General features: G+C 46.3%; 2 protein-coding genes across 2 annotated transcripts; both read right to left on the bottom strand.

The window, feature by feature from the left end:
• Positions 1 to 2224: 2224 nt before the first annotated feature.
• On the bottom strand, positions 2225 to 27613 carry fam83c (family with sequence similarity 83 member C). The gene is made up of 5 exons (XM_070549562.1): positions 26760 to 27613; positions 16698 to 16865; positions 16197 to 16321; positions 4896 to 5129; positions 2225 to 4265 (listed from the first exon to the last, which is right to left on the bottom strand). Exons 1-5 carry the CDS (start codon positions 27246 to 27248, stop codon positions 3506 to 3508), a joined length of 1776 nt encoding a protein of 591 aa, XP_070405663.1. The 5' UTR covers positions 27249 to 27613; the 3' UTR covers positions 2225 to 3505.
• On the bottom strand, positions 16872 to 26699 carry LOC139068906 (zinc finger protein 862-like). Its single transcript, XM_070549563.1, has 2 exons — positions 26327 to 26699; positions 16872 to 26032 (listed from the first exon to the last, which is right to left on the bottom strand). Exon 2 carries the CDS (start codon positions 23652 to 23654, stop codon positions 22710 to 22712), a length of 945 nt encoding a protein of 314 aa, XP_070405664.1. The 5' UTR covers positions 23655 to 26032; positions 26327 to 26699; the 3' UTR covers positions 16872 to 22709.
• Positions 27614 to 27944: the final 331 nt, after the last annotated feature.

Raw genomic sequence — 27944 nt, 5'->3', positions numbered from 1 at the left:
TATATAGGGGAAACGCTACAAGGGTGCAAAAGGCTACAAGGGTGTTTCTCAATGGCAAGGAACCTTGCCTTGATGTCTTGGCCCCACCCCAGTTGCCTAGGAGCTACGTCATCAGGAGCTGTCAAGACGTGTTCCAATCGGTTCCAATGTTCATGTTCTACCGAGGCGTGTGTTCTCCGTTTGTTAGCGGTTTAACTAGCTGAGCAAGGATACACGGGTGGTGTCTTGTAGCCTAGCCTTGGTCAAAATTACCAACAATACACTGGGTATTTTCAAAAAGACAGTGGATCAGAAGCCGGCAGCTACTTCGGGGACAATTTTCAAGTTTAAAAGTAAGTCAGCTAATTTAAAATGTTTTTTTTTTAATCCAAAGAAGCTATCTATTGTTGGTCAGTTGCTTAGTAGTTGCAGCTTCGATGGCTAGCGTGTAGTAACTCGCTTATATTTTTCATTTAATAAACATATACACAATTTAAAAAGTAAAAGTCTCGTTATATATTTATATTGAAACTAATACATATAAAATATAACGTTATTTCCCGTGTCACGTGACGTTACGTGACCGCCGTGGAAGCCACGGTCACGTGATGCAAGTCTGTTCCATTTAACCTTTTCTTTGACTAAGGAAGGACAGTGTCCTTGTAAGCAAGGCGCCTGGCCTCGCAAGACATCGCCTTGCAAGGCAAGGCGCCTTGACATTGAGAAACACCCCAAGTCACCTCCCATGTGCCCTTGCTCAGCTAGCTAAACGGCTAACAAACGGAGAGCACACGCCTCGGTAGAACATGAACATTGGAACCGATTGGAACACATCTTGGCGGCTCCTGATGACGAATGTCCTAGGCAACCGGGGCGGGGCCAAGACATCAAGGCAAGGTTCCTTGGCATTGAGAAGCACCCATGGTTGACTGTTGGTGTACCTGAGGCATTTATAGGTACAATGGTTTAGGGTTGTACAGATTAAATGCCTGTTGATAAATCGTATAGTCTGTGGCTGTAATTTGATATTTTATCATTACATTGCTGCCTGCTGTCCTTGTTGGACTCATTTGGTTTGCTCTGGTTAGGCTGCCTCCCCTTGGATGCTGTTAGGGCTGGGAACACCTGTAGAGGCAGACTAACCTGTTAGGGGTGTTTGGGGTCACGTCCTCTTGCTGTAGCTGCTGCCAGGAGTCAACCATTGGGGGTATTTTAATACTTAAAATTTGGAAAATAAAGATTGTAATTTTATCTCCAAGCTTGCTTCCTTCATTGTGTTGGCACAACAGTCAGAAAGAACAAATTTAAATAAAAAATGTGATATCTTAACCTGATGTGTTAAACGTGTGTAGGTGGCAGCAGGCTGTGCTGTGTTCGGCTTGCTGCTGATGGAGGATAAGCACACAGTTCATCCTAGACCTGTGGAAGCTTGTTGCCTGTTGAGGTGTTCAGAGCTTCGGCTCAGCTTTGACTGTTAAACCTGGTATTCAGAATTGACTTTTTAAGATCATTTCCCTCATTGAGCGAAAGCATTTGAATAGTTTGGAGCTAAACATCCATGTTTACTAAAGTAAAATGAGTTTCTAATAGTAAAGTAGCTTAGATTTATTAAATGTGAGGGTTCACATATTTGGTTGAGTTGCATTCAGACGTGTAGGTAAGAAATCCAAAGCTTCCAGGATCAAACATCTAGATCCAAATCCAGATTGGAGTGTTTACACCCGTGTCTGAATGGACTGTGCAACTACAGGGAGTGAAACAATTCAACACACACACAGGAAACATTCTGCATCCTGAAGATATAAATGGAGGAGGAAATGCTGCTGGAGCATCTCAAAACAACATCCTCACACACAGCCCTGGTTTGAGTTGGTCTCAGTTCCTAATGCAAGAATCTGGTTCAGGCGCAGCGTGAAGGACGGAAACCTGACAACTGGACTCCGTATCTGCAGAAGAACCCAGGTCCTGCTGTGGTTTTCAAACTGGAACTGAGCTTCTGTGATTTCCTGTTTCAGCGTTTGGTCTGGGACCAGAGTGATCCTTTGGGATGTTTCTGGGATGCTCAATTGTTCCATTCTTCAGTCAGACGGTGTTTACCAGCTTACACTGATGTGGTCAGGGACCCAGATCCTAGCCTGACCTTCCTGACAGGAACAACTGTGGGTTATGCCATAACTCTCTCACTCTTATATTTGAGTTTTAAAATCCTCACACTAATTGAGAGTCACGTTTCAGGAGCCGAGTCAAACGTGATGCACTTTTGTGTTTATTCAAGTTTGTTCATAATAAAAATTTACTGTTGCACAAAAATTAAACCAACCACATTTTCCCATGAAAATTGTAAATGAAAAGCCTTTTTTACATTTTAAACAATAACTTTAAAACCCCAAACAATGAATTCAGACGTTATGTACAGTGAACACACAGGATGTGTGGGAGGTAAACTGAAAGTGTAAAAAAACAACCACATTCAGAAATAAAAGCTGTAAACTGGAGCAGACACACACGAGCACACTCATTCCTTATTGCCAGCGGTTGAAATCCCAAACTTTGAAAGACATTTACTGAACAAAACTCAAAACATCTGGATACTAACAAATACAATTCAAGCCAGAGGAATAAACTCAGATATAAGAGTGATGATGAGAAACAGATGAGTTTCGTAAACCGATATAAAAATCTGCATCTATGTCATCTGCTGTAAATAAAATGCCCTAAAATCTATTCCAGGTTTAACGTCACATTCCCGGTGACCTATACTCCAGCAGGAAGGAAAACCTTCTTTTGTTTTAAAAGCACAGGCTATCCGAGGCTAAGGCAGGATGAAGAAGGCACGAGTTCAGAGATGTTTTAACTCCGTTACACTACACGTGTAAAAAATATTAAAGATTTTCAGATCAGTGATTTCTGATGTATAAACTACAGTAAAATACACACATTCTGGGAAATCTTCTGTTTCAGAAACGTCTTTGCTGCGACTCACCTGCATGTTTTTACCTGTCGACACGGCACAGGTGTGTTAGCTCAACGGTTCATCCAGTCAGATCAAATCTGCAGATTGGAAATAAAATCTAGCCGCTCTGACGGTCTATAAACCCGGTTTGAAATAGAAAAGCTTTAAAGACCAGATGCGTCCACACGAACACGTTTTCATCTTCACAAAACATTAAGATATATTTTCATAACAAAACCACAAAAAGAGTTTAAGAAGATAATTAGTATAAAACTTTTCCTGGAGAATTTTAGCTAAAAACTTTAAATATATAGTCTCAGATTTCCACCACGGTGCTAGCGTTCGTGCGTCTGAAGAGGCTGAGACGTTCTAATCAGTACAAGTGGTCATGTCTTTTGGGTCTGAGCGGTTGACGCTGAAGAGTTTGTAATGCGTGACTTGGACATGGCAGAGATGCTAGTTCAGAGAACAGTGCCTGGAGGTTTGATGAGTCCTCAGAGATGAAAATCAGAATAAAGAAGCGGGTCAGAGGTCAGAGGTAGGTAGATGTGGGCCAGGGGAAGCCTTCCTGGGTTAATTGGAGTTCTTCAGCTCAAAGCGACTGTACACCTGCTTTGGCTTCTTGTTGTACTGGTTCACCAGATCCAGTTTGCTGTGGCCCAGCGTCATTCTCTTCTGGTCATGGCGGTTTATGAAGGCTGGTGGAGAGGTTGGGGGTAGGGGGCCCTGAAGGGTCTCTTGTTCAGGCGAACAAAGAACTGATTCCACCCACGGAGAAGAGCCACGAGGGGACGGGGACCTTCGGAAGTTGTGCGGTTCTTTTTCTTTGGCTGGTTCGACGTCTGAGAAATTGTCACAAGACACGGGCGACCAATGCTTTGGGTAAGGTCTCTTGTCATTGGCTGGGAGAATCCTCTGGCCCTTAGGGTTCAGGTTTGGGTTCAGGTTTGGGAGATATTTGCGGTCGTAGAGAGACAGTTCTTGGAACTTTGAAGAAGGGCCAAAGACGTTCCCCTGGTTTATTTCTGGACTGATCATGTTCCACCCATTAACCTTTTTCTGACCGTAGGCCGGCGGCGGACGATCGGAGATAGCACTGGGGTTGGCTCCTCCATTAGAAGAGTCTCTAACTGTGGGGGGTAGTCCCAGCACCTTGGCAACACCTAGACCTCTCCTCTCTGGACTGAGATGAGAAGAACCAGCTGGTTCCTTCTCGTCGTTCAGAGTGATGTTGTAGACGCGGTTGGGCTTCATCCCAGGAGCAGCCTTTATGCTGGAGACGCTGTTGCTGGAATGGCTGCTGGAGTTTTCAGAGAAGGCCCGTTCCCGTTGTCTGCAGACAGAGACAGTTCAGATCAGGACACAGTGGACGGTTTATCCTGATGTCTCAATTAAAAAACAGAAACAAGCAATATTTCACAAAAATATTCAATCGATGTTGAAACACTTCCTAAAAACCTTAAGGTCCATATCAGACAGTCTCTGTTAACTATCTGTGTCCACATTCCCCCCACAGAGGCAACAACAACAGAAATTACACAAATAATAAAAACTTGTCTAAAGTCAAGTGGGCGGGGCCAGAATTTCACTGGTATTTGTGTCGTTTTAATTATAATTTCAGACCGTGTCTTTTCTGTGTTGGTTTACAAACTTCTCCTAAACCCAGCTGGATTCTTACCAAACACTCAAACATCATCACAGGATAAACATCTGGATCAATGTCTACAGCAGATTAACACCTGGAGTCCACCTGACTCAACATGGCCCCCACAGGTAATGAACATCAAACATCTCTAACACACTTCTCTATAATCAGAGTAATCCGGAACAGACTGAGCAATGACAGATCAGCATCAGAATCTCTGAAACTCAGTTACTTTGAGGAAAAGCAGCTTCCTGCTGAATACGAACGCAGATCTAAGTCAAGACGACATCAAGCTTTTACTTTACACCTGTCCCTCACCTGTCGTTGAGGGAATCCATATCCAACAGATCTCTGACGCCGAGGTTAAATCCAGAGTGCCTCATGATCTGGTGGGGGGGGTAAGACATCCCCTCATCCTCCTGGTTGGAGAAGCGGTCGATCACCTGCGAGTCGGCATACAAGCAGCGGAACTCTCGATCGAAGCTGTCGACGATGCTACCTGAGAAATGCATCACCATGTTGCTGTGCACCTGAGACGACAGCCAGGTGAAGCTGAAGAGGAGACAGAAATCAGATTAAGATCATTTTCTAATTTAATATAAAAACCAGAGACTGAACAACATTAGTCAGCGGATGCTCCTCCTGCTGCTCTGTGTTTTAACCATTTCCTGTCTGATGATGAGTCATCATCACTCAGCTTGTCTAGTGCCGTGGAGATGGTTGTCTGGAGGCTCCATCATGTTTTTATCTAGAAAAGAGAGAATTCTCCCTGGGCTGCCACCTCACCGTGGTGGACGGGTTTGAGTGTCTCAATGGTCCTAGGAGCCACATTGTCTGAGGCTTTATGCCTGCTGTAAGGTTACCCATGGCAAACAGGTCCTAGGTGAGGGATCAGACAAAGAGCAGCCCACAGACCTCTTGATGAACAACATAAATGTAAACCAGTGTTCCCTCACCCGGACACGGGTCACCAGGGCCCCCTTCTGGAGCCAGGCCTGGAGGTGGGGCATGTTGGCGAGCGCCTGGTAGCCGGGCTTTTACCCATGGAGCTCGGAGCCCGAAGAAGAGACATTGGTCCTCCTTTCCATGAGCTCACCACTTGTCTGTGTGTGTGTGTTTGGGTGGGCAAAGAGTTCAGGTGCAGCGTGTGTCGAGTGGTAGCCGAAGGCAGGGACCTTGGCGGTCTGATCCTCAGCTACAAAAGCTAGCTCTTGGTATGTAGATTGTCACCTCTCCGGTGTGCAAGGTTACGAGGTTCCAGCTAGATATAGCTGGACTCACCTCAACACATGGCTCTGGCTCAGGAACCAGTTTCCTCGAGAGAGGTTGGACTTTCTACCACTCTGGAGTTGCTCTCACTGAGAGGCGCCAAGCTCTCCATTCTTCTCCATTGAAGTTAAGGATTTCCAGCTGGCTTCATTTATGTTTTCTGTTCATCAGCACTCACCCTCCTGCTGCTTCTTCTCATATTCATTGGTAAACAAGCTGACCTGCGTGATTCTTTATGGTCATCATTGCGTTTAGTTTGACTGCCAAGGTTAGAGCTGTTGCCTTGCAGCAAGAAGGTCCTGGGTTCGCTTCCTAGCCTGGGATCTTTCTACATGGAATTTGCATGTTCTCCCTGTGCATGCGTGGGTTCTCTCCGGGTACTCCGGCTTCCTCCCACAGTCCAAAAACATGACTGTTAGGTTAACTGGTCTGTCTAAAATGTCTTTAGGTGTGTGTGTGCGTGATTGTTTGTCCTGTATGTCTCTGTGTTGCCCTGCGATGGACTGGCTCTCTGCTGATTGCTCGTTGACCGCTGGAGATAGGCACTACTGAGCAAGGACTGCTGTTAAAAACAGATATAATAACAGTTGCTTATTAAACAAACTGTACTCTCAGCATGCTGCCATCTTAGATTAACTGACCAGGGGGTGAGGTGGTGGGGGTTCCAAGCCTATTTTGCCTTGATAAATGATAAATGACCCGCACTTGTATAGCGCCTCTCAGAGTAAGGACTCCAAAGCGCTTTACACTACAGTGTATCATTCATCCATTCACACACATTCATACACTGGTGGGGATGAGAGGCGAGGCTGCCGAGCACAGGCACCACCGGACCCCCGGACCACCACCAGTAGGCAAGGTGGGTTAAGTGTCTTGCCCAAGGACACAACAGCAGAATTCTCTGTCCGGAGCCAGGATCGAACCTGCAACCTTCCGATTACTGGACAACCCGCTCAACCTGTTGAGCTACTGCTGCCCCAAATGCCTTGATACGGCCCTGGATGTGGGACTGAATTATGAGGGTGATCTGATTCTATCACGTTTAAATATTAGATGCTTATATATTATTGCTTTTCACTGGTAAACATGTGTATTGGGGATAAATCTACCTAGTTACTTTTCTTTTCAAGCACTTGGTTTCATTTTCTTGATTTTATTTGAATAGTGTCCTGCCCTTTCTCTCTCTCACCTTCCTGCATGCTGCCTCGTCTCGTCTCGTCTTCCTCCGCTTATCCGGGTCCGGGTCGCGGGGGCAGCATCCCAACTAGGGAGCTCCAGGCCGTCCTCTCCCCGGCCTTGTCCACCAGCTCCTCCGGCAGGACCCCAAGGCGTTCCCGGACCAGATTGGAGATGTAACTTCTCCAACGTGTCCTGGGTCGACCCGGGGGCCTTCTGCCGGCAGGACATGCCCGAAACACCTCCCCAGGGAGGCGTCCAGGAGGCATCCTGACCAGATGCCCAAACCACCTCAACTGGCTCCTTTCGATCCGGAGGAGCAGCGGTTCTACTCCGAGTCCCTCCCGAATGTCCGAGCTCCTCACCCTATCTCTAAGGCTGAGCCCGGCCACCCTACGGAGGAAACTCATTTCGGCCGCTTGTATCCGCGATCTCGTTCTTTCGGTCATTACCCAAAGCTCATGACCATAGGTGAGGATTGGGACGTAGATCGACCGGTAAATCGAGAGCCTGGCTTTCTGGCTCAGCTCCCTCTTCCCCACGACAGATCGGGTCAGCGTCCGCATCACTGCAGACGCCGAACCAATCCGCCTGTCGATCTCCCGATCCCTCCTACCCTCACTCGTGAACAAGACCCCAAGATACTTAAACTCCTCCACTTGAGGTAGGACCTCTCCCCCGACCCGGAGGTGGCAAGCCACCCTTTTCCGGTCGAGAACCATGGTCTCAGATTTGGAGGTGCTGATCCTCATCCCAGCCGCTTCACATTCGGCCGCGAACCTACCCAGCAAGAGCTGAAGGTCAGAGCTGGATGAAGCTAGGAGGACCACATCATCCGCAAAAAGCAGAGACGAGATTCTCCTGCCACCAAACTCGACACACTCCACACCACGGCTGCGTCTAGAAATTCTGTCCATAAAAGTGATGAACAGAACCGGTGACAAAGGGCAGCCCTGGCGGAGTCCAACCCTCACTGGGAACAGGTCCGACTTACTACCGGCTATGCGGACCAAACTCACGCTCCTCTGGTAAAGGGACTGAATGGCCCTTAACAGAAAGCCACCCACCCCATACTCCTGGAGCGTCCCCCACAGGGTGCCCCTGGGGACACGGTCATAAGCCTTCTCCAAATCCACAAAGCACATGTGGATTGGTTGGGCAAACTCCCATGCCCCCTCCATCACCCTTGCAAGGGTATAGAGCTGGTCCACAGTTCCACGGCCAGGACGAAAACCACATTGCTCCTCCTCTATCTGAGATTCAACTATCGATCGGACCCTCCTCTCCAGTACCTTGGAGTAGACCTTTCCAGGGAGGCTGAGGAGTGTGATCCCCCTATAGTTGGAACACACCCTCAGGTCACCCTTCTTAAAGATGGGGACCACCACCCCGGTCTGCCACTCCCTAGGAACTGCCCCCGATGACCACGCAATGTTGTAGAGACGTGTCAACCATGACAGCCCTACAACATCCATAGCCTTAAGATACCCAGGACGAACCTCATCCGCCCCCGGGGCTCCGCCGCTGTGTAGTTGTTTGACTACCTCAGCAACTTCTGCCCCCGAGATCGGACAGTCCATCCCCAGGCCTCCCAGCTCTGGTTCCTCCTCGGAATGCGCATTGGTGGGATTGAGGAGCTCCTCAAAGTATTCCTTCCACCGTCCGACTATAGCCTCAGTTGACGTCAGCAGCTCCCCATCCCCACTGTAAACAGTGTGAGCGAGTTGCTGCCTTCCTCTCCTGAGGCGCCGGACAGTTTGCCAGAACCTCTTTGGAGCCGATCGATAGTCTTTCTCCATGGCCTCACCAAACTCCTCCCACGCCCGAGATTTTGCCTCGGCAACTGCCACTGCTGCACCCCGCTTGGCTATCCGGTACCTGTCTGCTGCCTCCGGAGACCCACAGACCAGCCACGCCCTGTAGGCCTCCTTCTTCAGCCTGACGGCTCCCCGAACCTCTGGTGTCCACCAGCGGGTACGGGGGTTGCCACCACGACTGGCACCGGCCACCTTACGACCACAGCTAGCAACAGCCGCCTCGACAATCGCAGAGTGGAACAAGGCCCACTCGGACTCAATGTCCCCCACTGCTCTCGGGACGTGGTCAAAGCTCTGCCGGAGGTGGGAGTTGAAGACCGTCTTGACAGGTTCTTCTGCCAGGCGTTCCCAGCAGACCCTCACTATGCGTTTGGGTCTGCCAGGTCTACGCGGCATGTTCCCTTGCCATCTGATCCAACTCACCACCAGGTGGTGATCAGTTGACAGCTCCGCCCCTCTCTTCACTCGGGTGTCCAAAACATACGGTCGCAGGTCAGATGATACGACTACAAAATCTATCATCGACCTGTGACCTAGGCTGCCCTGGTACCAAGTGTACCGGTGGGCATCCTTATGTTCGAACATGGTGTTCGTTATGGCCAAACTGCGGCTTGCACAGAAGTCCAATAACAAAACACCGCTCGAGTTCTGATCAGGTGGGCCGTTCCTCCCAATCACACCCCTCCAGGTCAAGCTGTCATTGCCCACGTGAGCATTGAAGTCCCCCAGCAGGACAATGGAGTCCCCTGATGGAGCACTATCTAGCACTCGTCCCAGGGACTCCAAAAAGGGTGGGTACTCTGAACTGATATTTGGCCCATAAGCACAAACAACAGTCAGGACCCGTTCCCCGACCCGAAGGCGCAAGGAAGCTACCCTCTTGTCCCCCGGGGTAAACCCCAACACACAGGCAGAGAGTCTCGGGGCTAACAAAAAGCCAACCCCAGCCCTCCGCCTCTCACCCGGAGCAACTCCAGCAAAGTAGAGTGTCCAACCCCTCTCCAGGTCTCGGGTTCCAGAGCCAATGCAATGTGTCGAGGTGAGTCCGACTATATCTAGCCGGTACCGCTCAACCTCTGCCACAAGCTCCGGCTCCTTCCCCGCCAGCGAGGTGACGTTCCATGTCCCAAAAACTAGTTTCCTTGTCCGGGGATTGGACCGCCAAGGCTCCCGCCTTGGTCTGCCACCCGATTCACAATGCACCGGACCCTTCATGTTCCTCCTGCGGGTGGTGGGTCCACAGTTGGACGAGCCCATGTATCCGGTTCGGGCTGGGCCCGGCCGGGCCCCATGGGCGAAAGCCCGGCCACCAGGCGCTCGCTCACGGGCCCCAACCCCAGGCCTGGCTCCAGGGTGGGACCCCGGTAACCCTCCGGGCCGGGTACTCCGACTCTTCGTTTTCACCACCATGAAAGATCCTTCGAACCGTTCTTTGTCTCACCCTTCACCTAAGACCAATTTGTCATGGGAGACCCTACCAGGGGCACTAAGTGCCCCAGACAACATAGCTCCTAGGATCATTAGGGCACTCAAACTCCTCCACCACGATAAGGTGACGGTTCAAGGAGGAGCCTGCATGCTGCATTTCCTAGATTTCCTACTTTCTAACTAATCAGCCAAAGGGATCTTAATATGCGCTGCGCTCCATCAGCAATGAGTTGAACTCACCGGGACACAGATTATGAACTCAGCTGAGGCAAAGCACGTGAGAAAAGTACAGAAAGTACCAGAGAACATGGGCTGTTATGAACGATCACAAGTGAATTATTTTGTTTTGGTGGAGAGATTTTGTGAATGTTACAGCGGCTGCTCGCAGGACGCAGCTGAAGTTTATGAGCCATTACCGCTGCGTCCGCTCTGCTCATAGAATGCTCGCAAAGCTGAGTCCATAAATGACGTCATATATGTAGATACTGGATCTTTTTTCGGGCTTCCTGCAATTTGAATTTTAATGAGACCTACCTCTTGATTCTGGGTTTAAAAATGTATTGTAATTACCATGTTACTGACAACTGTACCATGTAAATATTACTATTTCCTTTCCCTGTAATGCCTTACATTACCACATTACAGCAAAAAGCAATGAATTACAGTAATTAAATACTTTCGTACCACGGTACTCCAACAACGGATATGACCATGACAACAGGTGACAACAACCAATACCGTTCTCCAGAGGTTGTAGCCCATCTGTGCCAACAATATTTAGATATTTTTCACCGTGTTAGTGGGTTTATTGAGTAGGTGCCAATTTTTTACTACGTCACACTTTCACCTTTTAAAACATGTTTACGCTGTTCAGAATACAAATCCAGCAATTTGTTCATCATGAGGTCCTTCTGTGTCAAAGTGGTTAGTGGTTCTTGTCCTGAACAGCCTCTGTTCAGATAAATGTGAAATATGAGCTGACAGATAGTCTGAGATAACAGCTAGTCAAAGATAAAATCTAATCTGAGCTAGCATCTAGTAAAAGCTAAAAGCTAATCTGCGCTAATAGCTAGTCTAAAATAAAATCTAAACTGTTAGCATCTAGTCTGAGCTAACAGCTAATCTCAGAATCAGAATCAGAATAAGCTTTATTGCCAGCACTCCAGCGACCCAGAGCATAGGAACTTGACTCCGCAAACACACCCTGACCAAGGTTAAACACACACACGTAGACAAAACAGGTACAGGCAGTCCACGAGAGCAGCCAGAACGGCGCTCATTTCAGTAGATGAAAAGGGTGTTACATGAGGATAATTGGGGTAAGGTAAAAAAGGCATACCAGAGTTAGTCCCAGCAGGGAGTAGCTCTACTATACAAAAAACTCCTCAACATACATAGAAGCACGAACATCACAGTTACAACATCAGACTCCGATAGAGAGGCGGGGGGAGCCTGAATCCTCCAACGGGAGCTGCCAGTGTACGGCGCTCACAGCTGCAGTCAAACAGGTGGGAGGGAGAAAGGTGGGCCAGAGAGCACATTGAGTTTCCTGCAGGTTGATGACCTCGAAGAAGAAGTCACAATCTGAAGCCCGGGGGGGGGGGAGGGGGGGGGGGGGGGGTTCGGGTCACAGCATCTGTCTACATTCCTCCTTTCGTGGGGGTTTGTTGATGGCAGCTTTGGAGGCTGCCTTGGCGTCAGATAAGGATAAACAAGACTTTGTTTAGGGCAGGCAGAGATAATTTTCCTCTCTGCCTTGGAGTCTATTAAGTGATCATTCATGTCCACCAGTGAAGCCAATTATACGTTCTAAACATCCCCACACCGTCCGGCGACCCTCTCCGAGATGACATCCATCTTGCGCACTAACACAGGCAACGCCGAGAGGACATTGTCCAGCTTACGGTTCACCTCAAGTAACATTCCAGTCTGTGAGGTCACCACACGGGCGGCACATTCCGTGGGTAAGGGTCGCACTCCAATCGCTCCCGTCTTCCCAAATTTCCAGAAAACCAGATATCCACCCACTCCAATCAGAAGAAATCCAGTGATCATCAGGCCGAATATCCACAAATCTTCCACGTCCTCGATGGACAACTGAGAGAGGCACACGATTCAAGTGCTTATCCCGCTGCATATGTCCCTTGAGGACAGGTGGGAGCCCCCTTCTCCGTTCTCATCGTAGAAAAAATCTTATCAATCGCATTGAATGACCAGTTAATTAAGTCCATTTTCCAAAAAGAAGTGGTGATTTTCAGGAGAAATGCAGAGAAGTGCTCTGTAGGCAGACAGGACAGAGAGCCTTGGGAAAAGCAGATAAGGGAGCTGAAGAAAAAGCGTCTGTACTCTCTGAGAGCCGGAGTTCTAGATGAGCTAACAGCTAATCTATGATAAAATCTAATCTGAGCTAGCGTCTAGTCTGAGCTAACAGCTAATCTGAGCTAACAGCTAGTCTATGATCAAATCTAATCTGAGCTAGCATCTAGTCTGAGCTAACAGCTAGTCTATAATAATATCTAATCTGAGCTAGCATCTAGTCAACAACTCAAGCCAATACAATCAGTCATTTGTGAACAATGAGCTTCTGACTGCCTTCAGACAGTCTTGGTTAATCAGATTAGATTGTGTGTGACGACGGTGTTTGTTAGTAAATGTTTTATGTGTTTTTATCTAGTTAGAAATTGTTTATTTTATATTTTATGCTCTTGCCGCCTCTTGGCCAGGCTGTTGTAAAAGAGAAAGGGGTCATCATCTACTGACTTGGTTAAATAAATAATTGAATGAATGAGATAAAAACTGTTCATTTTTATAGCCTGTTTGGGAATCGGTGTTATAAAGCTTAGGGTTTTATAATCTCCAGTAACTGAAGTTCAGTAAATCCATAAAAGCTGCTTTTATCTTTATCTAATCAATTTACCTCCACTCAACTGTGAGCAGCAAGAGGTTCTGTGGTTAGGTGTGATAAAACCCAACTGGCACCTGTTCAGGACTTGCCCTTGATTCCAGAGTCAGCAGGGCCACCTGAAGTTTGTCAGCCCGACCCAACCCTCATACCTGAACACACCTTGATGCTTCAGGTAATCCTCCTGCAGCTCCATCAGACCAGAAAGGGTAATGCTGCTACTGCTAGCGCTAGCCCAAGCTCCTGCCAATGCTGAGAAAGTCTCATATTCTTCCCCTCTTTCCTGCCCCCTTCCCTTATCAGCATTTACACTCCCACATATTTTTTATTCAAATTGTGATGTGACAAAAGGAGATTTTCTAACTGCAAAAGCTGTGATTTGACTGGCAGAGAGTAATTAGCACAATGCTAATATACATGGAAAAAGCCATAGGGATGCTAATGCTAACAAAGCCGATTACATTCTTACAAATTAGAAACGTGCCAAATGATTACATGTTGGGTTAGGATTAGCCAGCAGTAGCTCAACAGGTTGAGCGGGTTGTCCAGTAATTGGAAGGTTGCAGGTTCGATCCCGGCTCTCGACAGATAATTCTGCTGTTGTGTCCTTGGGCAAGACACTTAACCCACCTTGCCTGCTGGCGGTGGTCAGAGGGACCAGCCAAGCAGCCACACCTCTGGGCACAGGTGCAGCTGTTGCTACCTCATAGCTCATCACCACCAGTGTGTGAATGGATGAATGATACACTGTAATGTAAATGCGCTTTGGAGTCCTCTGACTCTGAAAGGCGCTATACAAGTGCAGTTCATTTATCATAACTGAACTACGGAAGCTCTACATGTATAAATATTAGATGCTTATATATTATTGCTTTTCACTGGTAAACATGTGTATTGGGGATTAATCTACGTACTTGTTTTTCTTTTCAAGCACTTTGTTTTGTTTTCTTGAATTTATTTGAATAGTGTACTGCCCTTTCTCTCTCTCACCTTCCTGCATGCTGCATTTCCTAGATTTCCTACTTTCTAACTAGTCAGCCAAAGGGATCTTAATATGCGCTGTGCTCCAGCAGCAATGATTTGAAATCACCCGGGCACAGATTATGAACTCAGCTGAGGCAAAGCACGTGAGAAAAGTACAGAAAGTACCAGAGATTATGGGCTGATATACATGTCCTTGACAGTCGGGTAAAGACGGATCTCCCTTGCCCTGCCTCCAACATGCCTCCATCTAAAAGGCTAGGTTATCCAGAGTTATCTCTTTAGTTATGCTGCTATAGGCTTAGACTGCTGGAGGACATACTGAACACTTTCCACAATCGACTACTGTCTTCTACAATTAGCCTTTTAACTGTATTATTTCCTGCTATTTCAGATGTTAAATTTATTTTTTCTCTAAGTGTTTTTCACCCCAGAAGAAGCTACAATGATGTTCTGCTGAGCTGTGGTGGCCTCATGGAGGGGGCCATCGGCTAGCACACTGCTGCTAACCACTTAAACATTCTCCCTCTCCTGACAATAACATTTTACTCTCTTTGACATTGAATGTGCTACTACTAGTTTACCTGTTTACTTATAGATTCACTAAGATAAATACAATAAAGTTTATCTCTCACCAAATAGAATATTTACTACGAAATCACAATGTAACCATAGAAACACTACTTGGGGTGTGTGTGTGTGTGTGTGTGTGTGTGTTGTCTTCTCCATCCCCAGTGAGTCATGGTGGATGGCTGCTTATACTGAGCCAGGATCCTCTGGAGGTTTCTTCCTGTTAAAAGGGAGTTTTCCTCTCTACTGTCGCTGCATGCTTGCTTAGTATGGGGATTGCTGTAAAGACTCTGACACTAGTCAGTGACTCGATGCAACCTGCTGGGTTCCTTATATAGGAAACTTTTTACTGATTGGCTTAATGACCTGACCTGTATTGGAGTGTTTACTGTGTGAAGGTCCTTGAGACGACTCTGGTCCTGATTTGGCGCTTTAGAAATAAACTTGAATTGAATTTAATTGAATTCCTCTTTGTAGTTGGCGCTGTGCCATGGCTGAAATTCAAAAACCACCACGCCTACGCTTGTGAGTGTTTACGTACATGTAGAAAAACTTGTTGATATATGTAGATAAATATGTAGATACATAAACTTGTTTATATTCAGTTCAAGTTACATACATTTTTTTGCTTCCTTTAGTTGAAAAATATGAGAAAAGCCCCTTGAGAAAATAATTGTGAATTAAATCACATCTGCAATATTGAAGAAAAAAATTGCAATTAGAATACTTTCCAGAATTGTTCAGCCCTAACAAGTATGGTTGTGTTTGGCCATTAGTCAGGGCTTCAGGGCCATTGTGAGCCTCAACAGAAGTTCATATGCTTTATTGAGGCTCAAAGAACAGCCTCCTGTTGTCCTTGCTGTACCTGCAGGTGCTACTCTGGTATTCCTGTAAATCTTTTAGTCAGCAACAGCTTTTTACCCAAAACAACATCAGCTTTGTTCTGCTGCTGATCCACTCAGAAATATGCAAACTTATCAGAGTTTGTCTGTCTCTCTTATAAGACCGAATGCAAAGCACCAGTCAGTGAGCCGAGCAGGTGAAAGATTCCTGATCGCTCACAAGTCATCACTGCAGTTCTCCACCAGGTAATTCAGAACCTTTGGACCAGCCTGAGAGCATTTACATGGAGCCCAAAAAAGAGAGAAACGCTGAAATAATAAACACAGAATGACTCAGGAAAACCAGACCTGAAATACAACACCCAGAAACTGACCTACCACAATGCAAATGTTCTTTTACGGTTTACTAAATGGAGAAATTCTGATTCTGTAAGTAAAAACGTCCATATGGAGGATCTGATATTGTAGGTGTGCAAAAGTGCTTAGCAACGGTGAGTTCACGGACCAGGGAGAACGATGGTGTGTTTACCAGCTGAACAAGAATTAATTCAGATTTTTCAATTTTGGGAGGTTTGATTTTCAAGAGCTGCTGTGTGTGTGTGCACCCGTGCGTGTGTGTGTGTGTGGGTCTCACCTGTATGACCCCGCGATGACCTCCTCACAATCGATGATCATAAATTTCTCCATCACCTGACCAGTGAACTTCTTCCCACTTTTGGTGCAGTAGGTTTCTCCAAAAACACTGCGGATACGCATGTTCTAAACACACACACACACACACACACACACACACACACACACACACACACACACACACACACACACACACACACACACACACACACACACACACACACACACACACACACACACACACACACACACACACACACACACACACACACACACACACACACACACACACACACACACACACACACACACACACACACACACACACACACACACACACACACACGACAGAAGGCTGAAGAACCTCAAACATCTGAATCGGTCTCTTGTGTCCTGACATCGACTGGATTAAACTAAAGACTCTGAAGGTATCCAGCTGCTCTGACCTATGAAACCATCACTCATCACTGCAACAGAACCGGTTCTCCTGGGTGGTACTTACACTCAGGTGTGAGCTCTGAATGTCCAGCGCTGAACACATGTCAGTGAAGTGACTGAGGTTCTTATCATCCAGCAGGACATAGACGGGGACCCTCCGCTTGTTAGACGCCTCCATGAGGTCACACAGCAGGTCCACATCAGTGAACATGTCCATCACCAGCGCGATCACCTGGAGACACAGCCAGAACTTCTCATCTAGTCCAGAACCTAAACCAAGACCTGGACCTGAACCCAGACCAGTCATGTTTCAGAGGAACTTGTTTTAGTGCCACCTCTCTAAAGCCATTCTGGTTTGGAGGGCTGGCACCAGTCTGACGTACTGGTTAATCTGACAGAACTGGATTGAACTCTAAGATCCTGACTGTCTGGTTAACTCCTACATTTTCTCCCACGAATGTAAATTTTACCAAGTGACTTGTTAAGCCGGACATGATCAGGACTTGGTTTGTCTTACCTCAACCTGCCAATAACTGACTCTTTCCCCCAAGGCCGGGTGCTCGTAAAACTTCTCAAGGGTCATTCTGGAAGATTCCAGGATCTCTCTTTTATCAAAACCCTGGTGTTTTTTCAACCTATAATCAAAGAAGGTGTTTAGGTTGTTCACCCTTAAAATAGAAATCAAGGTGCTCCAAATTAAAATCTTATCAGCCACCGACCTAAACAGTTTGTTTTGGGTTTTCTTTTATGTTAAACTTCTGTCATTTGGTTTTTCTCCAGTTAAAATTCATGCTAATGATAAAACTGTTCAGTTTTAAGACATGACTTTTATTCTTTCCCGTTTAAAGTAATACTTTGATGCTAAACTAATACTTTTTGAGGTTTTATTGTGATCATGGATTTTCATCTTGTTTGTTTGGAAGAGCCACAGTGCCCTCCAGTGGTTTTTCAGTATGATACAGTTGGGCGTGCCCAAAATTATATAAGAACCCATCCGAACCTCGTGGCGGCAGTTTAAGAACAAAGGACGCCTTAAGCACATCCCTGCGGCTGTTTCCATCTGGCCTAGCAGAACCCGGAGCTTTACAGTTGTCAAGTAATTAGCTCTCAAAAGTTACGGTAAAACTCAGAAGCAGTTCAGTTTAGTTTAGTTTGACTTCCTACGTGAAACCGGAAGTCGGCCTGGTCCTGTCGAGTTTTCACATTGAGAGTTAAAACTAATTTGGAGCAGTTTTTCTGATCAGCATCGGTTTTGATAATTTGGACTCGCGCTCTGAATTCCACATTTTCGGTGCAGCAGAAGTGAAGGAACCTTGAGTCAAGCCACTACGGGAGAACACCTCCTTCTACATACCACAGATGCCGTTGACCTAAGCTGAGGTGCCAAAAGGTCCTACGGCCCCTGAAGGCCGCATTCAAACTTCTGGACCCGGCTGAGCCAGCCCCCCAGGACACCTCTTTGGCGACGGAATAAGGTCTGTGAAGCATCTCATCTGGCTGACTTTTGTGCTAAGCCCGATAAGTGAATTCAGATTTGTCCATTTCTTTTATGGCATGTTTTTTTTTATCCGAAATTCACGTTTAGCCCTCAAGATCTCCTTTCTTCTTCTGCCATAACGAGCCACACGAACACACATACACACACACACAGCCCCTCATTTGCATCTACGCCCCTCCTGGACATGCACACACCCACACACATTTTCACTTGCTCTCCTTACAGAAATTATTCCTAATATTTACTATAACCCTATGTGTCACTAAATTTTCACTTTATTACAGATCGGTATATCATAGCACTGCCATAAAACCTTGGGTTTATCCATCTACTTACTCTCATGCAAGAAACTATAAATGTGTTTGGTCTTTTTGTCAATGTAACTGATGTTTGTAATAAATTCACAAAACTTTAATCATGCCTGATCATTGACTAGAGATCTCGAGAATAGCCGGCGCATTCTGACAAGAATTCAGCTTTCAGATTAAAATCCGGTGTAGTGGTAAACCCAGGTAAATAAAGTTGACAATAATAATAACCGTCTTGTTTTAAAAAAAAACTATATTATCTCGGTGGATTACCGTGGCTGCGGTGTAGGCGCGGTGACCCTTACCAGTAGGGCTGTAGCGAAGCCTCGACGAAGTCGACGGCTCGATTCTAAAAATTTGTCGACGTCAGATCCGGAAGTCGACGCACCGCGCCCACTTGTTGCATCCCCAGGAGTTTGTAAATAGAGGAGGAATCTGCCTGTTTTTCCTCTAGTTCGCCCTCTTCTCCGCCTTCACTAACATCTCCGCCAAATACCGAAGACCCGGAACAACGTCCGTCCAATACTAGATTATTTTCCTGTTTGGCCCCTTCGTCTCCCGGCAACGGACAACAACTTCCGGGGTCAGATGCGCTGCTTCGTGCCTACCGCAGATGTAGAAAATCACCGGGAGCGCTTCTCCCTTCATTAAGGAGCTTCTTTCAGACATGAGGAGAGCTGTTTTGGTGGTAGCAGTCTCTCCTCCATGCTGGTCTGTTTGCTGCTGGGTGTTTTTGGTTTATTTAAACTTGGTAACTTGAACTTAATGTTGGTAAAGCTACTGTTAGCATATTCGCTAACAGCTTCTTGCGTTGGGATAAGCTGTTACGTTTTGGTTTAGAGTTCATCTTTTTTGTGGTGTAGATCTCCCTTTTATTACATTTAGAGTGTTGTGGGTTTTCGGTTTAGTGTATAATATCACCTTGAGTTTGGTTTAACCCGTAAGACCACTCGTGTCACGCACATAAGTGACCAAAACAAAGCAGCATGGAGACACTCCGACTTCTACCACCTCTCAGGCAGCAGCCTGCACTCCCAAGTTCTACACGTCATCAGAACATAACCAACCAACACAATAAACGCAGTGTTATACAAAATGGAAGGCCTGTAGTGTTTATTCTCTTACAGTAAGAATTTATCAATTTTTTTGAGGAATTTATTTGAGATTTTCTGGTTTTTGTTAATTGTGCAATAGAAAAATAATCATTAGATTAATTTTCTAAATAGTCATTAGAATAGTCGACTATTCGATAAAATAATCGTCAGAATAATCGTTTTAAAAATAATCGTTTACCCCCAGCCCTACTTACCAGCCACCGTATCATCTGCTGACGTTGCCGGCGGCACATGCGCACTTTGATGTTTACAACCAAAACTTTCTTGAAGCTAAAGCTGAAATAATGGCCAAAAGAGGAGACGGCAGCGCTCAGGAGGACATTTATTATCCCTCAAAGAAGACAAAGTGGGAAGTACGGACATTTTTTGGATATTTGAAGAATGCCGAGGGACAGTTGATAGAAGACGGCTATCCTGTTTGCGGCACGTGCAGAAAAAGTGTCTGTGAAAGGCAGCAACACTTCAAATCTCATGACAAATCTGCGTGACCATCACCCACAACTCTACAGTCAACGCAAGGCAAGTTAACGTTAGCGTTTTAGCTAAAATGCGTGATCCGAGGATTTGGGTGGAGGGAGAATGCAACGAGTGGCTATATAAAGCAGCCGCAGCGCCGCTACCTGCATATAAACCGTGTCGCGGACACCCCCATGTTGAAATGACGCTATGCATTACGGGGCTCCCAGGGACAGATAAGAGTTTGTCTCTCTCCGAGAATAATTATGAATTTAACAATGATTACTGCCTGATGACATTTTCCCAAATCTGCAAAGCTCAATGGAAGGACACAAACCGAGGACAATATTTTCCTGATACAGGGTTTATTACTCAAGTAAGGGTAAAAAAGTATCTGATTAGAAGGCTACTTGAGTACTGAGTATCATCTGTTCTAATATTTTTTAAATGATGACATCAAACAGACAAAAAATAAGAAGTTATGCGCAAATATTGGTATTTTAAAGACTAAAGGGAAAAAATGTAAACAAATAAAGAACATAATTACAAAATAAGAAATTTTAGGCAAAATTTAGACACAAACTGAGGACAATATTTTCCAAATATACAGGGTTTATTTAGTTTCCTGAAAATTTAACATGTTTAAAAAAATACCGCGATAATACCATAAACCGTGATAATTTTGGTCACAATAACCGTGAGGTTAAATTTTCACACCGTGACAACCCTAATAGTGAGAAGATATAAATATTAAATCCAGTGCCCCAGTTCACTCAGACAAAACTGGGTGGTGCCCCGAGTTATTTAATATAAAATTATAAACGACGAAGACAAGCCAAGTCTACACCACATTTGATAAATATAAATGTAAATTCATATTTATCGCTACACCCTGGATGGTTGAATCTGAGACGAGCTGATAACAGAGTCAACACCGGCTGAGTGAATCCAGCTCGGCAGGCTCTAGCTGCAGCTTCTCTGGTCTGAGAGGTCAAAGTCCACCTGAATCTGGTGATACGAGATCATTGCCTGCACAATCTCAAAGCTGCTGACAAACATCTTAGCAGGTTTGCAGGAAATCTGCTCAGACTTCTGCACATTTATCAGGAATATTTATAGAGCCAGAAGGAGGAAGTGAGTCACGCGCAGCGAGTGCTGGACTGTCTGCAAACAAACCCACTGAACCAGCGGTCAGCTGATTTTTACCTCAGAGGTTCAAGGTCAGATTAAACGTGATGTCACAGGGTCATGTGACCTGCACATCAACCACAGAACTACTGAGGCGCCCAATAACTGTAGGGTTGCAGAACCCCACTCACCCTGCCTGCTGGTGGTGTCCCCGGGAAGCTGTGGCTACAATGTAGCTAATCATCAGCAGCCTGTAAATGGGTGAAAGTTCAGTAGTAAAGTGCCTTGGGGGGGTTGTAGCACCCTAGAAGGCGCTATGTCGAAGGGAAAGACACAGGAAGTCTTTCCCCCCATATGATATCACATTGTACAACAGCAACAACAGCAACAACTAAATTCTGCTTCATAATATTCAGTCAGTCCATTTTTCATGTTTTATACTTTTTATATTGTTGTTGTTCTTAACGGTCCTACTGAGAGTCATGCTGCTGCTACACTGCGATTACCCAGCCTGGGATCAATAAATACATCCATCCATCTATTCATCCATCCAACAGTCCATTTATCTATCCATCCATTCATCTATCCATCTATTCATCCATCCATCCACCCATGTATCTATCATCCATCCATCCATCTATTCATCCATCCATCCATCCATCTATTCATATATCCATCCATCTATCCATCCGTCCATCCATCCATCTATTCATCCATCAATCTATCCATCCATTCTTCAATCCAAACACAAGTCATTTACCAGAACTAGATTGAAAAACGCAGATCAAAAATCTAATTTGACAAACCAGAACCAAAACTAAATGACTCTAAAAAACTCGCTGAATAAATTCAAACTAAACATCTTCTTGTTTCCTCTTCGTTTGGAGCCCTCGTGAGGGACCAACTGCACTTTTACACTCATCGTGTAATTTGGAATAAAACAATAAAGCTAGGTTATAACAGGGCCGGACTTAGCCAGCCTTACAAAGGGGGGCAGGTAGATTATCAGGGGGTGCAGGTCTGGGAAATAATTTTTCGGGTGTCACATACCCACAAATCCCTAAAATGCATAGAAAACTATGCTATCATCATTACAGTTCTTCTATCCATATATCTATCTTTTCCTTTGATCCATTCCTTACACTACCCTCTGCATTTACTCGGGCTTGGGACTGGCACATATGGGGCACTGGTTTGTTCCCTATTGGGGCCGCATTAATCTTTTTCTATCTATCTATCTATCTATCTATCTATCTATCATTTTTCTTAATGTTTCTTATCTTTTTTATGTCTTTAATCTATTTTATCTATCTTATCTGTCTATCCTTCCATTTTTTTTTTAGAATTTTTGTTGTTTTTATTTCTTTATGGCTTTTATCAGTCATTACAGCATCAGCCGTCTGCTTTTCTGTGCAAAAGTCCAAACAAATCCATCCATATCTAGGCCTGTTGTTATGGCCTTCTCGTGAGATATCATCATCAGTCTTTTTGAATTCTTTCTCCAACATTATTTTTGCAACAAGAATCTCGGTGGAAGCTTTGTCACTTCCTGTCATTTTCTGCACAGGACTTCACATGTCAGGATCCAGAAGAGAGGGAGACTGAGGTTGAAGGCAGTTAACTGCTTTCATGAGATCGAGATTGCTTTTGGAGAATCTTGTCTCCATCTCTACAATGACTAGGTCCAAAATGTTGAGAAAAGCTCTCTTCAGAGCCTGGCTAGGAGTTGTGGAGTCTTCTGCATGGCCCACAGTGGACATTACAACACTACCTGTTAGCAGTGAGCTTGTTTTTCTTTGTCTTTTAGCAGCTGGTGCAGGTGTGCTGGTTAATGTCTCACTTTCCTCCTCTCTCATCTGCTTCAAAGCCTGCAGAGATGCACTGACTACCTCTGAAGCACAGCACAGGTCAACAGAGTGAGACTGCAGCATAGAATTTGCAGACTTCAAGGAACCCAGAACTTTTAGGAGGAATTTTCCTATTTCAAAGAAATTGTGCCTCCTTAACTTCCCCAACAGTCCTGATGCCTCTGTACAGATATCAACAGCAGCAGCTCTGTCCTCTGTAACCTCTGACAGGATACTCATAATAACATCCTGATTCTCCACAAGGCACTTGGTCACATCATGGTGGCTTGTCCACCTGATCGCCAACAGTCGTTTCAGGGAGGGAACGTCATAGTTCTGTGAAACATAATGACGGTGGAAAAATGAGTGTAGAGATCCTGAAAGATCAAAAAAGGTTTTTGCACATGGCTCTGCCTGCATTGCATGGACCACTGCCAAGTGCAGCTGGTGGTTGTAGCAGTGGATGTAGGGAATATCCTTCCCTACCTTCTTCTGCAGTAAGGCCTGAACCCCACCCCTGACCCCACTCATGACATAAGCTCCATCATAGCACTGACTGATCATTTCAGCTGCACTATAGCCTGAGCCAGAGAGATGCTCGAGAGTGCTACGCATGTCGACTTGTTTCACTTCAAAAACAAATGAAAGAACGAGGCAAACTAAAACCATGAAAAAGAGTAAGCAAATTATTCCAGTGACCGACAGCAGAAGAAAACTTTAACCAGTGGCTGCCGAGCTCAGATAACAACGGCGCGTCTCTGTGTTCTGCTGCTGACTGGGAGCGTGTAAACTGTGAAGCGAGTGACACAACAGAGAACTAAGTGCAGTGGCTGGCCACACCCTCCCTACGCATCTACTTTGAATGAGAGAGAGAGAGAGAGAGAGAGAGAGAGAGAGAGAGAGAGAGAGAGAGAGAGAGAGAGAGAGAGAGAGAGAGAGAGAGAGAGAGAGAGAGAGAGAGAGAGAGAGAGAGAGAACTCTGACCCTTTTTCATCAAATCTTTTCAAATTTGGGATTTTTACATGTCATCACATTTGGGGGGTAGTCAGTATTTTTAGGGGGTCATTGCCCCTCCTTGCCCATGCCAACATCCGGGCCCGGGTTATAAATGATAGTAGGTATGACAGAAGCCGAACAAGCAATTATGGAGTCCGACTTCCAGCAGCAGAACATCCTTAGAGACCAAATTAAACATGTCCTCAAAGACAACTAAGGAATTTAGGTGAGACAGGTGAAAAAGAAAGCCCCACCCCCTTCGAAGTTCTGTAGCTCAGGTGCCTAATGGCATGCATGATTTTGAGCCAGCCAATCAGCCAGCAGAGAGCGTGTTGGCCCTGTTCTGCTCCAGGCAGACCGCTACAAGAAGAGGACTGAAAAAACGTCTGGTTGCACACGGGAAAATCCACGGCTACCTAAATGAGAACACTCCCAACCCGGTGTAGGCGGAGTGGCGTCGATGCTACTGTGTAACGGTCATAATACACCGGTGGTTACTATGGTGATCTTTTAACAAGACACCGGTGGTTACTATAGTGATCTTTAACAAAAAACCGGTGGTTACTATGGTGACCTCTAACGAGACACCGGTGGTTACTATGGTGATCTCTAACGAGACACCGGTGGCTACTATGGTGATCTGTAAGAGACACCGGTGGCTACCATGGTGATCTGTAAGAGACAGCGATGGGTACTATGGTGATCTCTAAGAGACACCGGTGGGTACTATGGTGATCTCTAAGAGACACCGGTGGGTACTATGGTAATCCAACGACACATCTGTGGTTACTATGGTGATCTCTAACAAGACACCGGTGGTTACTATGGTGATCTCTAACAAGGCACCAGTGGTTACTATGGTAATCTCTAACGAGACCCGGTGGTTACTATGGTGATCTCTAATAAGACACCGGTGGCTACTATGGTAATCTAAGGACACATCGGTGGGTACTATGGTGATCTCTAACGAGACACCGGTGGCTACTATGGTAATCTAAGGACACATCGGTGGTTACTATGGTGATCTCTAACAAGACACCGGTGGTTACTATGGTGATCTCTAATGAGACACCGGTGGGTACTATGGTGATCTCTAACGAGACACCTATGGGTACTATGGTAATCTAAGGACACATCGGTGGTTACTATGGTGATCTCTAACAAGACACTGGTGGGTACTATGGTGATCTCTAACGAGACACCGGTGGTTACCATGGTGATCTCTAACAAGACACCAGTGGTTACCATGGTGATCTCTAACAAGACACCAGTGGTTACCATGGTGATCTTGCTGGATTCCAGGGACAAATTCATGCAGCATGCTGAAAGAAACAATGAATCTGACAGCTGCTGACTTAAAACCAGGGCACACCGGAGACAGACGTGCCACGCCCCACTGTCATTTTAGATAGAAGCCATTATAGTTGGGTTTGGGTTAGCGTAAGTGGCTACACAGAGAGCGCCGAAGCGCTGAAGATAGGCGCCAGCTCCATCTCAAGCGCTGCGGCTGTTTACAACATTGTGGAGTACTTTACCACAGATTTTACGGCACAAACCCGGCCACAGTTGACAATTTTAAAGTACTATTGATCTTTAAATATTCTAATAAACAGCATACTTACCCGTTTTAACGAATTTGTCTCAAAACCCAACAGCAAGTCTGATCATATATAAACAATAGTCACTTCCCGCTCCCTGTTCCCAAGTCCTGCGTGGTGTTGCAACTATCACACAACTTGTCCCGGGCTTAAGTTAATATATTATTGTCATGTGAACTCGTCGTTCCAGTGCTCCAGAGTCATACAATTATAGAATTATTCTCATAATCACGGCTGCAGCAGAGACACAAGGAGGGAAGTTTACTTCAGTCCTTTCCACCCGTCTGTGTTTCCTGCTCTGAACATGAAGCTAAATGCATTTTACTTTCTTCCTAAAAGCAGCTGCAAAAATCAGCCAAGCAGTAAACGTCTGAGCTAGTGGAGGCTGAACCATGTGTGTGGATGTGAAGCGACTTGGGAGGTTATAGAACCCTAACCCAGGGGTGTCCAATCCTGGTCCTGGAGGGCCGGTATCCTGCATGTTCACAACATGCCCTATAGGTCAGAAATTGTAAGTCGCTTTGGATAAAAGCATCTGCTAAGTAAATAAATAAATAATGTTTTAGTTTGAACTCTGTTTCAACACACTTGATTTCAATCAGCAGCTAATTAACAGGCTTCTGCAGAGCCTGAAGAGCTGCTGCACAGATGTTTCAACCACTGAATCAAGCCTGTTGGAGCAGAAAAACCACAAAACCTGCTGGATACCGGCCCTCCAGGACCAGGATTGGACACCCCTGCCCTAACCCTGAGAGAGCGGTAAACAAATAAAGGTCTAAACCTAACCTGTTTGCCATAGAGACCTGAAACGTTTGCCACTGATGGATGAAACATCAGCTGAAACAAACGCAGTGGCTGAGTGCCGGCCCTGACACTGGAAGGTTACGGGTGTAAATCCACTCTCTGGTCATACCAAAACCGTAACAATGGGACCCGACGCCCTGCTTGAGCGGTTGGATTGGGGGTTCCCGAGCACAGCCACAGCTGCAGCTTCGGATGACTATGGGACTGTAACCTGGAAGCCTGTTGATTTATGCAGGAAGTGGTTTACATAAACAGGAAGTCATTTATCAGGTTAAACAGCACAAGTTTCATGAAGCAGACAAAGATAAATAGTGGTTCAGCTCCTGTTGAGATCTGAAGGATAATAAATCATGTTTGAGGTTAAATGAGGTTGAACCTTCTTAGCCCTGTTGATCAGGTTTCGGATCAGGTCTTTGATGTTCTGGGACTTGTCCCTCTGGAAGTAGATCTTGCTCTCTGACGGTCCGACCTTTGTCACAGAGTCCGGCCAGCCGAGCTCCAGCATCGGCGGATCCTCGTCGGACATCATGGGGAAGTAGGTCCCGGAGGTCAGCTCGGACACGGCGTCTCCGTCCCCGAAGTCCCGGTCGTTGGGGTTGCTGTCGGAACCGCAGCTTCTGCTGGCTGCGTACTGAGTGATGTACCGGATCTCGGGCTGTGAGAGGAAGTTCAGCTCCCGCTCGTCCGTCAGGACCCGCCGGTACTCCTTCTCTCCGTGCTCCAGCAGCGCGTCCGTGGCCAGCCGGGCCGCCTCGTTGTGGCTCAGCTCCAGCGCGGAGCCCTGCCGCCACGGGCTCTTCACCTCCTCCAGCCGGGAGGCGAGCTTCCCCTGCGGCTTCTTACCGAACTGCCTCAAGGCCTCCATGCTGATGCGGGGACCAGAACCAGGACCCGAACCGAATCCAGTCACACTTATATAAAAACGGAACGCAACTGAACTAGTGGCTTGTGCCGGTACCGGACGCTGAACGCATTGTCATAACCCGGATTATGTGGACCGGATAATCCGAGTCCAGGCAGAAACTCCTCACAGCCTCCGACGCAAACTCTCGTCTGTTCGGTCCAAACGGGGTGGTCAAATGGTCCTCGCTTCTCCGGTTTCCGGTCCCTTCGGTCCGGATATAAAGTCCCAGGAGTACCGTGAGCCGCGCTCGCCTCCGCCTCGGTGTTGTGTTGCAGGTGAGCAGGTCAGGTGCGTTTCTACTGCTCACCTGTTGCTACCTGTCCTCTTATTGGTCTGCTGCCTGGTCACGCCCCTCACCCCTCCTCCGTTGTCAGGCCAACCAGTTCAACTTCCGGTTAAATTTTCAAAAATAAAGCTCAAACTCAGATTTCCTCTGGGAAATCCTGTTTTCAAGGGTTAAAAGTCAAAAGTGAAGGTCAGCTGTTGATGTGCCCATAACACACTGGATCCGAATCCTGAGAGCAAAACTAGTACAGCAAAAGGCTCTGAGGGAGGAGTCACACCAAGCTGAGTGTGTGCGTGCGTTTGTGCATACATGTCTGTCTGTGTGTGTGTGTGCGCGTGTGTGCATGCATGTCTGTCTGTGTGTACATGCAT

This window comes from Nothobranchius furzeri, chromosome 3 (genome assembly GCF_043380555.1).
Source record: "Nothobranchius furzeri strain GRZ-AD chromosome 3, NfurGRZ-RIMD1, whole genome shotgun sequence".
NCBI classification, from domain to species: Eukaryota; Metazoa; Chordata; class Actinopteri; order Cyprinodontiformes; family Nothobranchiidae; genus Nothobranchius; species Nothobranchius furzeri.
The sequence above is the reverse complement of the archived record's forward strand: the minus strand, read 5'-3'. Positions and strand labels throughout refer to the sequence as shown.